The sequence below is a fragment of the Oncorhynchus masou genome, chromosome 19 (genome assembly GCF_036934945.1).
Source record: "Oncorhynchus masou masou isolate Uvic2021 chromosome 19, UVic_Omas_1.1, whole genome shotgun sequence".
NCBI classification, from domain to species: Eukaryota; Metazoa; Chordata; class Actinopteri; order Salmoniformes; family Salmonidae; genus Oncorhynchus; species Oncorhynchus masou.
The window spans coordinates 18,843,298-18,861,773 of record NC_088230.1 but is presented as its reverse complement, the minus strand read 5'-3'; the positions used below and the strand labels follow the sequence as shown (position 1 = coordinate 18,861,773).

Sequence of the window (18,476 nt, the reverse complement as noted above, 5' to 3'; positions counted from 1 at the left end):
TGTGCGCGTGTGTGTGTTTGTATGTGGCCATCAGCCCAGTCACAGACCACCCTCTGTGTGACATCACTGGACAGAGCAGGGAGAGTGAGTGCAGAACGTCACCTAGAAATATTATGTTTTTGTTACGAAGGCAAAGATTATTTATAATTGTGATCTTCTTATGTTCATTCATTAAATATTCTATTGTTTTTGTTCAGTGCCACTGAGAGGAGACCACCACTGTCTACACAGTTATGTAAAAGTAAAGCTCTAACACAAAATGACTTACAGATCTGAAAGAGGTGCTGTGGTAGACGAAGCAATAACATTTTTCATGTTTATTTCCTACTGTTACCCAATCAGTTTTTTTATGATGAATCTGTGTGTAGGATCCTGGTGGTCCTGTTTTCTACCCCAGGGCACTGTATTAGGTGAATGGTACAAGGTTCTGGACAAGCTAGTCACTGGGGGGACCAAAAGTGACTCCATCAAAAAAATGCTTGCCACTAAGATGAGAGGGGCATCAGGGTGGCTGCATTTTATATGTTCATTTTCAATAAAAAAAATAAAACAACTTCAGTACCACCAGCCATTTGACATGAATAGATCAATTAACATGGTTTATATTACTTTAGATACATTTTCTAATGGGCTGGTCATTATCCCTTGCATGACTCCTTTACTTACAAACCAAATAACAACAAACATTCTAAATATGAATGGACCCCAGGTGAAGGTGCCCTCAGAAGTGCCTGTCACTGTGGTGCCAGCCAGAGCAGAGTGAATAGGTGTAACACACATCAAAGAAATCTATTTCTGCCCGTTCCCACGTTTACCCCTGGAGGGTGAAGCCCCCCTCAGCGCGTGTCAACTAATCCTTGCATTGACAGGTGGGGAACAAGGCCTGCTTGTATAATACACCGCTAACATGATTTGGGGTCTGTGAATGCACAGGAAGAGAGAGGACAATGAGAGGCGAGCGCAGCATGGCCCTCTCCTGGAGGAGGGATTAGTGTACACTCTGAAGGATGCATGCTCTCCTTTCACAGCATTGCTATTTTCACACACAACTTCCACAAAACAGGGACTCCAGGGCTAAATTTAGATCTTAAAGACCCATTTCTGTTTCAATGTCCTGTCAATGTTACCATATATAACACATTGTGGAGGGAGGGAGAGTTGATGCTGGTGGTCCCTGTCTAAATGAAGTTCATTAGTAGTGGTACGTGAGGTGGTGAAATTGGCCAAAGCTTTACCTGGGGAGTCCTAACCACAGTGATGACAGTCACTGAGCTGTAAAGATGCTTCATGTTAAGAAACAGGATCTTCTCAGACTTAGATGATTTTCAGTGACCTGAAAGAAGGGTAAGATTAGCACAGTTGGTCTGAGCAGCCTGACTTGCCTAGTTAAATAAAGGTAAAACAAATAATACAAATAAATCAATAACTGCTGCCTCAGTGACCATAATGTTGGTGATTTGATCAATGTTGCATCAAATATCAATAACAATCGACAGGGTGAGGGTCCGTGTTTTAGTAACTACAAAGCAACAGGTCAATTGCCATTTTTACTCCTGTAAATTATATGTTTTATAACACAATTTGGCTTTTATGTACAACCCTTTAGAGGTAACAACAAGCTCTACTTTCAGGGCCCAACTCGACTCATCATAATCACCGCAATTATCCAATTTTCTTTTGAAACCTTTTAAAAGTGGCCAGTGTGCATCATTATATGTATGCCCCATGCCCATGCAAAAGTAAGCTTGCATTAAAAGCCACTGACCGTTTTTCCCACAAATATTTCAGACACGTCCACTTTATATCAACATGTATATTCACACACACAGACCGCACGCACACACACACACAAACACACACACACAGACAGATAAAACAGTGTTTGTTCTTGTCATGTATCAACAGGTGGGCTTTGCTCCGTGTTTCCTGGGTGCCTTCCTGGGGATCTCTAGAACTTTGAATGGACTGACTGTGGAAGGAGAACATTGCCAAGCTCAAGAGGGTAAGGCTCATCTCAGCATGACTTTACCCCACAGTTGTCAATTAAACGTACAGTACATTGAACCTCAAAGAATAATATAATTAAAAAACATACAGTACCAGTCAAAAGTTTGGATACACCTACTCATTTCAGGGTTTTTCTTTATTTTTACAAGAATAGAATAATAGAATAGTAGAATAATAGTGAAAACTATGAAATAGTCAAAACTATGAAAAAACACATGGAATCATGTAGTAAGCAAAAAAGTGTTAAACAAAGGAAAATATATTTTATATTTGAGAGTCTTCAAAGTAGCCAACCTTTGCCTTGATGATAGATTTGCACACTCTTGGCATTCACTCAACCAGCTTCATGAGGTATGAGGTATGCATTTCAATTAACAGGTGTGCCTTATTAAAATGACATTTGTGGAATTTCTTTCCTCCTTAATGTGTTAGAGCCAATCAGTTGTGTTTGGGCTCCCAAGTGGTGCAGCGGTCTAAGGCACTGCATCTGAGTGCTAGAGGCGTCACTACAGACCCTGGTTCGATTCCAGGCTGTATCACAACTGGCCGTGATTGGGAGTCCCATAGGGTGGCGCACAATTGGCCCAACGTCGTCCAGGTTAGGGTTTGGCCGGGGTAGGCAGTCATTGTAAATAAGAATTTGTTCTTAACTGACTTGCCTAGTTAAATAAAGGTTAAATAAAATGAAAGGTAAGGGTGGTATACAGAAGATAGCCCTATTTGGTAAAAGACAAAGTCCATATTATGGCAAGAAGAGCTCAAATATGTAAAAATAAATGATAGTCCATCATTACTTGAAGACATGAAGGTAAGTCAATCCGGAAAATTTCAATCCGTTTCTTCAAGTGCAGTTGCAAAAACCATCAACCATTATGATGAAACTGTCTCTCATGAGGACCGCCACAGGAAAGGAAGACCCAGAGTTACCTCTGCTACAGAGGATAAGTTCATTAGAGTTACCAGCCTCAGCAATTGCAGCCCAAATAAATAAGTAACAGACACATCTCAACATCAACTGTGCAGAGAAGAATGAGTGAATCAGGCCTACATATTTTAATTGCTGCAAAGAAACCACTACTAAAGGACACCAATAATAAGAAGATACTTGCTCGGTCCAAGAAACACGAGCAATGGACATTAGACCGGTGGAAATCTGTCGCTTTTTGGTTCCAACCGCCGTGTCTTTTTTGGTTCCCACCGTGAAGCATGAAGGAGGTGTGATGGTGTGGGGGTGCTTTGCTGGTTACACTGTCTGTAATTTTTCAAGGCACACCTAACCAGCATGGCTACCACAGCATTCTGCAGTGATACGCCATCCCATCTGGTTTGCGCATAGTGGGACTATCATTTGTTTTTCAGCATGACAATAACCCAACACACCTCCCGGCTTTGTAAGGGCTATTTGACAAAGAAGGAGAGTGATGGAGTGCTGCATCAGATGGCCTGGCCTCCACAATCCCCTGACCTCAACGCAACTGAGATGGTTTGGGATGAGTCAGACCGCAGAGTGAAGGAAAAGTAGCCAACAAGTGCTCAGCATATGTGGAAACTCATTCAAGACTGTTGGAAAATAATTCCAGGTGAAGCTGGTTGAGAGAATGCCAAGAGAGTGCAAAGCTGTCATCAAGGCAAAGAATGGCTACTTTGAAGAATCTAAGTACTTTATTGGTTACTACATGATTCCATATGTGTTATTTCATAGTTCTACAATGTAGAAAATAGTCCAAATAAAGAAAAAACATTTAATGAGTAGGTGTGTCCAAACTTTTGACTGGTACTGTATATTAAGCATGAGTCACAACTCCAGATATTATAGAAATGTACACATGCTGATTTTTGTCATCCTTATAAATCAACATGTTGTCATAAAAGATAAGTGTTTAGCGTTGGCCTTGTAGCCAGTACCTCCTGTAGTACCCTCTGTACTACCTCCTGTAGTACCCTCTGTAGTACCCTCTGTAGTACCCCCTGTAGTACCCTCTGTAGTACCCTCTGTTGTACCTCCTGTGGTCACTTCTGTAGTACCTCCTGTAGTACCCCTTGTAGTACCCCCTGTAGGACCCTCTGTAGGACCTTCTGTAGGTCCCCCTGAAGGTCCTTCTCTAGGACCCTATGTAGTACCCCTTGTAGGTCCTTCTGTAGGACCCCTATAGTACCCCCTGTAGGTCCCCTTGTAGTACCCTCTGTAGGACCCTCTGTAGGTCCTTCTGTAGGACCCCTGTAGTACCCCCTGTAGTACCTCCGTTAGGACCCCCAGTAGGTCCTTCTATAGGACCCCTGTAGTACCTCCGTTACGAACTCCTGTAGGTCATTCTGTAGGACCCCTGTAGGACACCCTGTAGGTCCTTTTGTAAGACCCCTGTAGGACCCCCTGTAGTACCTCCTGTAGGACCCCTTGTATCACCTCCTGTAGGACCTGAGCTGAGGCTTCCTGTGGAACTCCTTTCCTCTCCTCCTCTGTGTTCTCCAGGAAGCTAACAGAGTGACCCCCATCTCTGACCCAGTTTAATTAGAAGCTATTTCCTCCCATGGAGGGACATAATGGAGGGAAGGAAGGTTGAAATAGCGGCGGGTGACTCATGTCTTAGATAAGGGGTGTGTGTGTGTAACAGGGGTGTTCTTCCACCGCTCCCTTCCTCTCGCTCGGCGGACCATAAATTATTTATGCAAGGAAGGCACTTGAGCTAAAATGAGGCCGAAAGGGCAGTCACCAAAATGTCAGAAGAGACAGAAAACAAATGGCAAATGTGCTCATTAGGCAAGACTGTGATGTAAAATATATGTGAGGTGAAAGACAATAACATGACCACACCTCCCTCATCTAAAGCGAGGTGAAACTTGGTCTGGAGCCACAGACCGATGTTACTAGTTTGAATGGACATTAGTGACATGTGAGAATGTTGGCAGACACATGCAGCATCATCCTCAGTCCTCAGCACTGCTCTTCATTAGCTAGTGGTAGTCCGCTCGCGTGTCAATCACAGCACAAGCCCAGCCATGACTTCCCTTCACCTCATTTTATATTGTGGGTCAAGCTTTCCCCCGAGACCACTTGGTTATTCATGTGTCTCATTATAACAACTCTGATGCTACAGTACCTCCCTCCTTTATGAGAGGATGAATGAGATAGAGACGTGGGGGTCGGAGACGTCCATTTCGAGAGCTGCCATTCTCCTACACATTCCCTTATTGGTCAGTCACTTCACTCAACGCTGCTGGATGCTGATATTGAAGGTCAAGTGCACACTACCTATTGGAAAAACAAAGATTAGTGCTAGCGACTTGTCTACCTATTAGCGTTTTCATTACGCAACAGTTTGATGCCGTTATGACATTCTAAAGCTCAGTGTGTCATAATTAAGGGAAGAGATGGTGAGCGTTGGGCAAACTGTTGCATGACCACAGGACTGCAGCCTCGTGAGCTCAAATAAGTTGGTTGTCTCTTCAGCCCTAGACCACGAACGAAAGACGTTGCTCTCCAAAGGAGGACGGATTTTGGTGAGGTCATCGTGTGTCTCTGACGTTGTATCCCTGCAGTGTTTTAACCCCAGGTGGCCAACGCCTTGTTTGCTAGAAATTAGAAACTGTTACGCCCCAGAAAATCAACAAAGACAGGCAACATTTCTGAGAACATTGGCTTATTTTATACATCCAGTCTTGCCCAATAAAGACATTATTACAAAAAAAGAATGAAATGCAGCCAATCTTGTTGCCTGTTGACCTTTAGTGAGATGGGCCAGGCTAAGTGAGGGTGCAGGCAGTTCCAGATGTCTGGTTGTTTTATATGCCATGTGATGTAGCAGGACAGGGCACTGACCCACAGTTATTAAATTGAGACTATGGTGTTGAGCTGGTATTGAGTGTCACCTGTCACTGTCTGTGACTGACTCAGAGGGGGGCCAACGCATACTGTAACGTCTCACAGCCTGAGTGACAGCCCCTACCCACCTGGTCAGGGTCAGAGGTCAACACAGGTTTGAACTGAAGGTAGACACCCCTGTGAGGGAGGGCTAGTTTCAGAAGTTAAATGTTTCTACCAGAAATTCACCATCGTTTCAACATAAAGATCTCTATGTCTCTTATTCTCTGCAGGACTACGTGGATGCTTTGATCTCAAATTACTACCTAAGTTCTCCATGTGGAAAGCTTCACATACTTACGGTATGAACCACTCTATGCTTCATCAATGTGTTCCACTCTTTTTCAGCTATGGCCTCCAGTCCAGATTGCCAACTTCTTTTCATCCCACTGCACCGTAGGTAAAGCCCAGGGATGGTTAGTGACGTCAATGTTATCCATATGGATTTTCAGTGTAATGTCAATTTATACTCAGAAAAATTGATTTATTCATTCAGCTGTGATGCCTGAATGGAACTCTGATGTTAGTACGTAATTCTTGTCTTGCAGATTGGCTGTAGTCCAGATTGTAGCTGTCGCCTGGAATTCTTACTTGTCTTGGAAAGCCAATAATGGATGTTTCAGGTCCCGCCCTACCTCACACGTATAGGACTATCAATGAGACTTTTACACCCACAAATCATGTCAAAAACTTAATTCAGAAAGCTGTGAATCAATCCCACACTAAGATAGAAATACCTTACAGTATATACAGACCCTTTACAGACCCTTTTCATGTGCATCCTGTTTACATTGATCATTACATTTACATTTAAGTCATTTAGCAGACGCTCTTATCCAGAGCGACTTACAAATTGGTGAATTCACCTTCTGACATCCAGTGGAACAGCCACTTTACAATAGTGCATCTAAATCATTAAGGGGGGGGGGGGGTGAGAAGGATTACTTATCCTATCCTAGGTATTCCTTGAAGAGGTGGGGTTTCAGGTGTCTCCGGAAGGTGGTGATTGACTCCGCTGTCCTGGCGTCGTAATTACATATTAGAACTGTAGATTGGACATTGGGATCCTGGTAATATGCCTAAAAATCATTCATCTTGGTAAAGGAAAAACCTTCATTCTAGTGACTGATCAACTATGGGAAAATATTGTATAAAACAATGAATTTGTATATATATCGGCACAGTATGTTTGTTAACTAGCTAGCCATACAGTTTAGACTGTGTATTTGAATGAAGACAGGAAACTGTAAATATGATTCCATTCTCTGAGGCTGACCACTCTGAGGCTGACCACGGACTCTGAGGCTGACCAAGGACTCTGAGGCTGACCACTCTGAGACTGACCAAAGACTCTGAGGCTGACCAAAGACTCTGAGGCTGACCACTCTGAGACTGACCACGGACTCTGAGGCTGACCAAGGACTCTGAGGCTGACCACTCTGAGACTGACCAAAGACTCTGAGGCTGACCAAGGACTCTGAGGCTGACCACTCTGAGGCTGACCAAGGACTCTGAGGCTGACCACTCTGAGGCTGACCAAAGACTCTGAGGCTGACCAAAGACTGAGGCTGACCAAAGACTCTGAGGCTGACCAAAGACTGAGGCTGACCACGGACTGAGGCTGACCACTCTGAGGCTAACCAAGGACTCTGAGGCTGACCACTCTGAGGCTGACCAAGGACTCTGAGGCTGACCAAGGACTCTGAGGCAGACCACTCTGAGGCTGACCAAGGATTGAGGCTGACCAAGGACTCTGAGGCTGACCAAGGACTCTGAGGCTGACCAAAGACTGAGACTGACCAAAGAATCTGAGGCTGACCAAAGACTGAGGCTGACCAAAGACTCTGAGGCTGACCAAAGACTCTGAGGCTGACCAAAGACTCTGAGGCTGACCAAAGACTCTGAGGCTGACCAAAGACTCTGAGGCTGACCAAAGACTGAGGCTGACCAAAGACTCTGAGGCTGACCAAAGACTCTGAGGCTGACCAAAGACTGAGGCTGACCAAAGACTCTGAGGCTGACCAAATACTCTGAGGCTGACCAAGGACTCTGAGGCTGACCAAAGACTCTGAGGCTGACCATTTGTAAGTCGCTCTGGATAAGAGCGTCTGCCAAATGACTTAAATGTAAATGTAAATGCAAAGACTGAGACTGACCAAAGACTCTGAGGCTGACCAAGGACTCTGAGGCTGACCAAAGACTGAGGCTGACCAAGGACTCTGAGGCTGACCAAGGACTCTGAGGCTGACCAAAGACTCTGAGGCTGACCAAAGACTCTGAGGCTGACCAAAGACTCTGAGACTGACCAAAGACTGAGGCTGACCAAGGACTCTGAGGCTGACCAAGGACTCTGAGGCTGACCAAAGACTCTGAGGCTGACCAAAGACTCTGAGGCTGACCAAAGACTCTGAGGCTGACCAAAGACTCTGAGGCTGACCAAGGACTCTGAGGCTGACCAAAGACTGAGGCTGACCAAAGACTCTGAGGCTGACCAAAGACTCTGAGGCTGACCACTCTGAGACTGACCACGGACTCTGAGGCTGACCAAGGATTCTGAGGCTGACCACTCTGAGACTGACCAAAGACTCTGAGGCTGACCAAGGACTCTGAGGCTGACCACTCTGAGGCTGACCAAGGACTCTGAGGCTGACCACTCTGAGGCTGACCAAAGACTCTGAGGCTGACCAAAGACTCTGAGGCTGACCAAAGACTGAGGCTGACCAAAGACTCTGAGGCTGACCAAAGACTGAGGCTGACCACGGACTGAGGCTGACCACTCTGAGGCTGACCAAGGACTCTGAGGCTGACCACTCTGAGGCTGACCAAGGACTGAGGCTGACCAAGGACTCTGAGGCTGACCAAGGACTCTGAGGCTGACCAAGGACTCTGAGGCTGACCAAAGACTGAGACTGACCAAAGAATCTGAGGCTGACCAAAGACTGAGGCTGACCAAAGACTCTGAGGCTGACCAAAGACTCTGAGGCTGACCAAAGACTCTGAGGCTGACCAAAGACTGAGGCTGACCAAAGACTCTGAGGCTGACCAAAGACTCTGAGGCTGACCAAAGACTCTGAGGCTGACCAAAGACTCTGAGGCTGACCAAAGACTGAGGCTGACCAAAGACTCTGAGGCTGACCAAGGACTCTGAGGCTGACCAAATACTCTGAGGCTGACCAAGGACTCTGAGGCTGACCAAAGACTCTGAGGCTGACCATTTGTAAGTCGCTCTGGATAAGAGCGTCTGCCAAATGACTTAAATGTAAATGTAAATGCAAAGACTGAGACTGACCAAAGACTCTGAGGCTGACCAAGGACTCTGAGGCTGACCAAAGACTGAGGCTGACCAAGGACTCTGAGGCTGACCAAGGACTCTGAGGCTGACCAAAGACTCTGAGGCTGACCAAAGACTCTGAGGCTGACCAAAGACTCTGAGACTGACCAAAGACTGAGGCTGACCAAGGACTCTGAGGCTGACCAAGGACTCTGAGGCTGACCAAAGACTCTGAGGCTGACCAAAGACTCTGAGGCTGACCAAAGACTCTGAGGCTGACCAAAGACTCTGAGGCTGACCAAGGACTCTGAGGCTGACCAAAGACTGAGGCTGACCAAAGACTCTGAGGCTGACCAAAGACTCTGAGGCTGACCAAAGGCTGTCCTTGAGATGTTTCTTCAACTTGATTGAAGTCCACCTGTGGTAAATTCAATTGGTTGGACATGATTTGGAAAGGTACACACCTGTCTGTATAAGTTGACAGTGCATGTCAGAGCAAAAACCAAGCCATGAGGTCAAAATAATTGTCCGTAGAGCTCCGAGACAGGATTGTGTCGAGGCACAGATCTGGGGAAGGGTACCAAAACATGTCTGCAGCATTGAATGTCCCCAAGAACACAGTGGCCTCCATCATTCTTAAATGAAAGAAGTTTGGAACCACCAAGACTCTTCCCAGAGCTGGCCACCAGGCCAAATTGAGCAATTGGGGAGAATGGCCTTAGTCCGGCCGGTGACCAAGAACCCGATGATCACTCTGACAGAGCTCTAGAGTTCCTCTGTGGAGATGGGGAACCTTCCAGAAGGACAACCATCTCTGCAACACTGCACCAATCAGGCCTTTATGGTAGAGTGGCCAGATGGAAGCCACTCCTCAGTAAAAGGCACATGACAGCCAGCTTGGAGTTTGCCAAAAGGCACCTAAAGGACTCCAAGACCATGAGAAACAAGATTCTCTGGTCTGATGAAACCAAGCTTTAACTATATCCCCATCCAACCTGACAGAGCTTGAGAGGATCTGCAGATAATAATGGAGAAACTCCCCAAATTCAACTGTACCAAGCGTGTAGCGTCATACCCAAGAAGACTCAAGGATGTAATCACTGCCAAAGGTGCTTCAACACAGTACTGAGTTACGGGTCTGAGTACTTAAGTAAATGTGATATATATATATATTTTATAAAAAATGATTTATAATTATTATTATTTATAAGATTATTTATATATATATATATATATTTTTATAAATTAGCAACAAATTCTAAAACCCTGTTTTGGCTTTGTCATTATGGGGTATTGTGTGTAGATTGAGGGTGGAAAAACAATTTTATCAATTTTAGACTAACGATGTAATGCCTTAGTAGTGCCTTAGTTTTTCAATGCATAGTCATTATATTCAGTCAGGTGTGAAAGTAGATTTTATTTCTTACCGGTACTGGACACCCAAATGTGCACAATTATTTTTGTAATACTACAAAATTACAGGGTAGCCTATTCTGCCGACACAGACAAACAGATTAATAAAAACGATGTTACGGGAGACACTACAAAAACGGGAGACACAAATAGAATATGACGTCCATCTAAGCTGGAGGAGGAAATTATTGTCCAAAAACAAACAAAAGTGCCACTGCTCCAATAATAAAGACAGTGAATATGCACACTCACCGGGGATATGTCCGATGTTCTCTGCTGTCAGGATTTGGCCAGGATTGTTCCGGTTTTGGCCACTAGATGCCCCCATTGTGCTTGTTGACCCTTTTGTTTTACCTTGTTTCCAGTTATTATTTGCACCTGTGCCTCGTTTCCCTTGAATGTATTTAAACCCTTAGTTTTCCTCAGTTCTTTGCTCTGTGTTTGAAAGTTAGCACCCAGCCCCAGCGATGCTGTGAACATTTGTTGCTCCAGTTGGACTCACTTGTGGTACTATGTTTCTGTTCTCATTTATTTATTTTTGATTATCTTTTGAGGCTTTTTTCTGCTGTACCTACCACCTTGTGGATTTACCTTTTGACTTGGAGGATTACCTTTTTCTCTTGGAATTACTTTTGACGTTGTGGATTTATATTTTTGCCTGAACTTTCCTTTTTACTTTATTAAAACACCATCTCAAGTACTGCTGTGTCTGCCTCATCTTCTGGGTTCTGCCGACTATTAGTGGCTCAGTTTGCTTAGTGTTTCTCACACCGGAGACCCGAGTTCGTAACCGGGTCTTGACACTCTACTAGTGCCAGTTAAGTTAAGTTATGTTCCCTCAATTAAGTTTTGCTAACTAAAATAAAGATTGGAGTCTTTTCATTGTCATCTCTTTACAGTCAGTGGTGATTTTAGCATGTAAATCTTTGAGGGGCAAAAAAGAAAAAGAAAGTGGGATGCATGCCAAAAAGCCACTACACAACACTAAACAATACATTAATTGCAGTATAACGGTGACAAACGGTGCCCACAAACTGTTAGGGCCTACATAAAGCTGCCCCAACAGCAGTCCCAACATCTTACCACTGCTAAACCTGGCTATCAGCGGACGCTTGTCTAGCAGCAAACAGTTCATTCAGCCTGTCTTTTAAAATAACATAGCTGATATGGCTGACTTGCTTAAACAAATGTGGTTTCTAATGACAATTGAGATGTACTAACTATGGCATAAGGGTACGACAAGCGGATGAGAGGCAATCTGTAATTTCGATTGAGACCTCAATAAGCGAGCTAGGAAGAAACATAGTCTATATAACTATTTGTTTAACACTTTGAAATGTACAGCAACAGAATTCAGAACATGGGACGTTCTTACAGTGTTCTCCCTGTACACCAAGTCAGAAGTGTAGGATATATAAAGGGGGCAAATAAGCAGACAATGAAAGCTCTTAAAAAATGTGATTACATTTCTCTAAAGCAGGTTATAGGCTACATGTGCACCACCAAGTAAGAACAGTAGGTGAAATGAAGAGGGGTAACTAGACCAAATTATTAGGGTGAGGCACATGATCTACTAACAGCTTACTACACAACATACACATAGTATTACTTTCTTAGCTACAGTACACAAATCTCCCTGGCATATTACATCATTTATGCAGCAACATACAAGATATTTTTGGATTCACCTTGTTGTGCTGTGCTCACTTGAACAGGAAGGTGGCACGGCGGTCCTATGTGGTCAAATTTTGTCATCAAAGTCTGGAATGCAGTGGATTTAGGGTGCTTTCAAGACAACTGTAAACTTGGAAAAAACAAGGTAGAATCATGATGCTGTCATTGATCTTCTGGTTGTAGCTCTAGAAAGAGACCCAAGTTCCCGACCTACAATTCCGTATTTCCCAGTCAGAGCTTGTTTTTTCCGTAATTCCCAGTTGTTTTGAACTCACTGAAGTCAAGTTTTTGCAGTCCCGAGTTAACAGTTTTGAGTGCGGCACAAATCATGCTTCATTGACAGCATGCCCAATATTGAATGGTTATCATTTTAAACTTGGAAAAGAGACACTTAATCCCATATTTGAGACCACACAGCCACTCCACTGAATAGCAGGCTAGTGATTGCTTTGGATTGCTTGCAGTTAGCCACTGTCACTGATTCCTTCCAAACACCTCCTTGTGGAATTTGCGATTTCCAACTTGTTGTCCAATGTTTATGTCCAATGGCCGATGTGCACCGATACGTTTTATCTATAAATTCTCTTCATTATTTCTCTTCATATGACAAGAATTAAAAAGGATTTGCCAGTAGATTGTCGACTTGATTCATAACTGCTAGCTAAGATTTTTGAAGTATAATGTTGACATGATCAGTCCAATCAAAGCTATTGTCAATGTAACGTGATTTGACATACTTTTATCTGTGGCCAATGACCTTGAGCCTTCTTTGATGGACACTTGAAATGTAACTCTATGGCAGCACCCAAGAGGCTTGAATTTTCACCCTTAGACTTGGCGGTGACGTACTGTCCCCACGAGTGACAGAACACTGAGTTAATCATGGCGCAACTGGAGAACATTGCAAACAGCTATGCTCAGTATTTTCCACTGGCTGCCCCACCACCACAGAAAGCACTGAGCGAGGCTGAAACACCTGCATTTTGGAGCTGCCTTACTCAAGAATGCAAAAAAGAGACCATGTTTTTATGCGGCTTTGTTAACTAATTTATTACTATTTTTTTTTTACATTGTTTGCAAATTGATATGTGACACGTATAAATGCCAAAATAACATGCAAAACAGGTAAGCCCCCCCAAAAAAATTAATAACAAGTAAGCCCCACCTGCCCTGAATGACGGGTCGCCACTGTTTACAGCAATAGCCATTTGCTTTCCAAGCCGTTTTTTAAATATTGCGATATGCCTGGCTGGGTCATTTCACTGACAGTTGTAATTTAACAATAATCTATTTGGTATTTGCACCGTGGCTACCCAAATTGTGGGCCCTTCTGGCTGTAGGCTATGAAATTGAAAACAATCCACAGCTTTTTTAAAGATGCTAATGATGCTCTGTGGCCAAATCATGCTTTCTGGCGTAGTAGCCTATTTTGAATGATTGTATTTATTTCTGTATAGACAGGAGTAAGCTAATTAGGCTATATAATTGTGGCAATTTAATTCAATTTTCTTTAGGGAAACCTTAGCTTCACATAGCCTTATGGAGACGCTGCCTCTACCTTTTAAAGTGGCATTAACACAACCAGTCATGACGTTTTCATCTGACTGTCAAACAATCACTTAACAAAGCCGGTCCTGTAGGCTACTCGCGCACATTCCTTCATTCGAAATGATTTTACCATCCAAACCTCAACAGTGCACTGTGCACCCGAAATTGGATGAATGGAAAGAGACCTCAGTTACAAAGCACTTACGTGTAGTGTAATGAAATTCTGCGATTGAATTGATGCATCCACTGTTATCCACGCCGCCTCGGTCTCGGCCACTCATCTCCGCCTTGACAAAATGTAAGCGTTCTCCTCAAACCACAACTTAATTTGGAGCGTATATCACCTGGTTTCCAGTCAATTCACTGTTTCATGCGGCTGACATGCAGTAATGTTAAATAATGGTCTAATAGCCTTTAGTTTTTTGGGCATGTTGTATTCATTGCGATTGGCTCACGTTTCACCAGTACAGTTTACCCCCACTATTTATTTTACCTGGACGCAGTACAAAGGTATGTCTATTGGTATGTTATGCAGATCACATGTAGTAGCCTCCTATCTTACCTCTCCAATGAAAGTCCCATAGGCCTCTACATTATGGACAAGGTATGAAAACCATAATCAAAACAGTTTTTTTTTCATTTGCATTTTCCACGAAAACCAAGGTATGAATACTGTCGTGGGCATTTTTTGTTAAACATCTGTATAATTACTATTTTTTGGATTCACAGACTTCACTCTCGTCACACCTCTGATAAATATAACATGAAACCTGTTCTATCACCGTGCACTGCAAAATCATTCTGGCCATCAACACATTAACATCAACATGCTAGAGGATATACCCATTGGACTTGTGATTTTTTAATTCTGCTTTGCCACTAAAATCATAATAAACACTGACAAATAAAATATTGTGTTATTGATGTGCATATTATTATTAATAATAATAGGGTGTAGTTCAGTTATTAACCCAAAAAGGTTATTCAAAAGGTTATTCGAGGATCCATTTAAAGGGGTTCTTTGTAGAACCCTTTAAAGGGTTATTTGAAGAACTCATAGGGGTTCCCCCACAGTTTCAATTTGAAGAGCTCCTAATGGATACTCCACGAACCTTTTATTTCTAGAGTGTACCGGAACGTACCGCCCTACTTTCACCCCTGTACTCAGTGCAGTATATACATCTTGCGGGTTTATCAGCTAAATGTGACATATTCCTCTATTTTATATTTTCTGTCGTTTTAATTAAGAATCCACTTGCATCGCGTGCATTACAAGCGGCAACCTTTTCAGGACCATGGACAGGTTTCTCTGCGCCCTCTGCACGTTTCCCCACTGTGCGCTTCTGCTCTGCCTCGCCAAGATGTTAAACCATGCATAAAGGCATCACGACAACAGCTCATCGTTTCTAGACTACTTTATTCAGAGACCAGATTCATAGTAGCATTGTGCAGATTTACACCTTAACGAATCACTTATTTTTAACGTCCACAATTGTTTGTTTTTAGTAAGTAAATGTTGTTGTTTTTTTGCGGTGTTCTGTCATTCCAGTTTCATTAGAGGCATAGCAACACCTTGTGAAACAATAACTGGTTTTGCTTTGTGGACTTAATTAGGACTAATGTAACAGGTTGAGGTAGGTAACTTAAGAGTTGAATATCAGACACTGTCATGCCTTTTCTATCCAGTAGACCTTGGTCAGCAGCATCAGCTGTGAGCTGTCCTCCAAAACACTTGCCTTTACTTAAAAAGGAGTCGCCTCATTTACAAGCAGTTTATGCACTTGCACTGACGTCAATGGAGCTATCTTGGATGTATATAACAGTTCAGACAGAGGCGGTCTACTACAATCGCCATTTAGCGGGACTTTTCGTACCAGGTTCTCCATTGACACTTTTCTAGACTTTCTCAGCACCAGGAGGCGATCAAGTAAGTTGTTCATTTCGCTTTCTTTTGTTGCATATTTTTAGTTTGAGGTGCTGAGAGCTCTGGTGCTGAGTTGAGATGATCAAGGACACAGGAATTAGTTGGTCATTTTTGTATCATGAAAACAATGATTAGGTTCATGTATTTATTTACAATGCTAAAGAAACCTGTGCATGCTTGTTTCAGGAACGATTTATGTATATTGTGTGCCAATTAACCTCGTCTATGATCTACTTTGTGTATTGCAAGTTTCAATAGGCTACAACAGCCTACTGTTGTTTATTACTGTTTAAGTTTGCCTTTAAGCATTTAGTAAGAATGAGCCTATGTGTATTTGCGTTAGACACAATAGCCACATAAGTGCAATTTGATGTTTTGGCGTACTGAGTTCAGTGCTTGTTCCTAATATTTCTACATCTCTCTCCATAACAGGGCACCGTTTTGTTTGTCTGTTCAGCACTATGAAGCCTATCCCCCTGGTCCTGCTCCTTGCCACTGTTCTCCTCACCTCTCACATCCCCCCCAGTGTTAGTCGACCACAGGACCTGGCAATGTTCAACGGCCACGGCTACAAGAGTCAGCTGGACGAGGTGTTCCAGAAGCCTGGCGACGCAGTTTCCTACCTTATCGGAGAAAATATACTGCGTTATTTGCAGAGAAATCCCCGGTTGCAAACAGGTTTCCCGCAACAGTTTCCCTTTGGGGTGACGCCCCTAGGCTCGAGGGGTCTTGGTTACCTGGAGCGCAGTTTGCCGCCCTTTGAGCAGCAGCGCGCACCTGAGGAGGTTAACAGCCTAGAAGACTTCGTGGAGTTGACCAAGAGAAACGACGATCCGCCGATCTCCATCGACCTCACTTTCCACCTGCTGAGAAATATGATCGAAATGGCGCGGATCGAGAGCCAGAAGGAGCAAGCAGAGTTGAACCGCAAGTATCTAGATGAAGTTGGAAAGTGATACCAAGTGTAATCTACGAGGGAGAAAATATCTCACGTAAAAAAAGCCCCTGGTACTCTCCCACGAAATAGTTTCGATTTTTCTTTGCATTTAACCTTTGGTTTCTCTGTCATTCCTCATGCTTCAACCTGTGCGTAAAAGGAACTTAACCTCCTATCCAAAAAGTATTTCAAAATCAACGGGCTACCAGTCTACCAAGACCACAGCTACAGTGTACTCATAGTGGACGACTGGAATACTATTCTCTGAGATATGGCATAGTGTGTGAATACTTCGCATTTCACAACTCTATTCTCACCTTTGAATGTCCAGAACATTGTAGTAGGCCTAAAACAATAATATTGTCAGAATCAAATCGGGTTATAAATTGCCCTAATGTGGAATAAGTGCAACATGTTTATTAGTCAAAGTAGGGAGCTAACTAAGATTTGATGTCAACAGTAGCATAAATGGTTACTACAAAGTTAATAACAATGACAGATTGCCTAATCATTGAAGTTTCCAGAAATAAATATAAAAATGTTGACAATCTCCATAGCCCTATAACACATTACCAAAGAAAAATGATGCTGTGTAAATTGTTATTGGCTATCCTCTTATGATCTTTAATGGTCAGTTGTTTGATGGCAGGTAGCTGAGTGGTTAAGTGGTCACTGGTTTGAATCCCTGAGCCGACTAGGTGAACAATCTGTCGATGTGCCCTTGAGCAAGGCACTTAACCCTAATTGCTCCTGTAAGTCGCTCAGAATAAGAGAGTCTGCTAAATGACTAAAATGTAAAATGTTGATCACTACTATATTTACATTATGCCACATATTTTGTTTATGGTTATTATCAATTTGCCCTTGTTTTGTTAGCTCACTTGGCAGACAGCCATCCAGCCAGTAGAAGAAGCCTTTTCACATTAATCCAGGTATGGCAGCGTTTCCCAAACTCGGTCCTGGGGATCCCAAGGGGTGTGCATTTTAGTTTTTGCCCTGCACTACAAAGCTGATTCAAATGATCAAAGCTTGATGATGAGTTCATTATTTAAATCAGCTGTGTGGTGTTAGGGCAAAAACCAAACCGTGCAACCCTTGGGATAAGTTTGGGAAATGCTGAGGTATGGGGTCTGCCAGTGCCCAAGCCTTTTTGTGATACAACTAATATCCAATTTTATCTGGGACTAGGTGAACATATCCTACGCTTTACACCCCCCCCCCCCCCCACACACTATTCTTATTATATGTTCGTCTGAGTGAACTGTCCTCTGTAGTACAGCATGCTTACCTTAAAGAACAAAAAAAGAAAATGCTTAATTTTATGTAGACTGCTTTGACAAACCCTAATCATCTGGACATATCTTATGATCCCATGGTTTAGCAGTAAAGAAAAGCTTTTTTGCCATTTATATTTTGTAATAAAAAAGTTCTGAAAAAATGATATTGACTCTGTCATAGTCTCTTACGGTAGTGAATGTAGTAAAGGAAACTATTCTGCTGACTTGTAAGACGTTATAGTCATGCTGCTGAGGTTTCTCTTGCCCATTCAAATACAAAACCTGTGTAGTAAACTCTGGCTGAACACTCATTGCAAAACCTCTATGGCCTAACATTCATTGCAGTCTTCACTTTTAACTCTCATTAAACAGTTACCTTTACAGCAGTTGCCTGCCTTCTTTTTAAATGCATAACGTGGAAGCATACATAATAGTGTAATGGTTGCTGTAAACTTGTAAGAGGCCGTCAAAATGGCCCCCGACATGGTGTTTCTACTATACGGCTCAGCTCTGTCAGACAGCTCTGTCAGACTGTCAGTATGGTGGAATTCTGCTGCCTTGTTCCT

The 18,476-nt window shown here is 43.2% G+C and overlaps 1 protein-coding gene and 1 pseudogene across 1 annotated transcript; both read left to right on the top strand.

The window, feature by feature from the left end:
• LOC135505619 (protein Mpv17-like) overlaps nucleotides 1–8,737 on the top strand; it is a 33,078-nt pseudogene extending 24,341 nt beyond the window's left edge.
• A 6,882-nt stretch (nucleotides 8,738–15,619) lies between these two features.
• On the top strand, nucleotides 15,620–18,233 carry LOC135505555 (UI-like). Its single transcript, XM_064924623.1, has 2 exons — nucleotides 15,620–15,699; nucleotides 16,129–18,233. Exon 2 carries the CDS (start codon nucleotides 16,158–16,160, stop codon nucleotides 16,650–16,652), a length of 495 nt encoding a protein of 164 aa, XP_064780695.1. The 5' UTR covers nucleotides 15,620–15,699; nucleotides 16,129–16,157; the 3' UTR covers nucleotides 16,653–18,233.
• Nucleotides 18,234–18,476: the final 243 nt, after the last annotated feature.

Excerpts from the sequence above, each read along its gene's own strand:
- LOC135505555 (XM_064924623.1), top strand. The coding sequence starts at position 16,158 with ATGAAGCCTATCCCCCTGGTCCTGCTCCTTGCCACTGTTCTCCTCACC.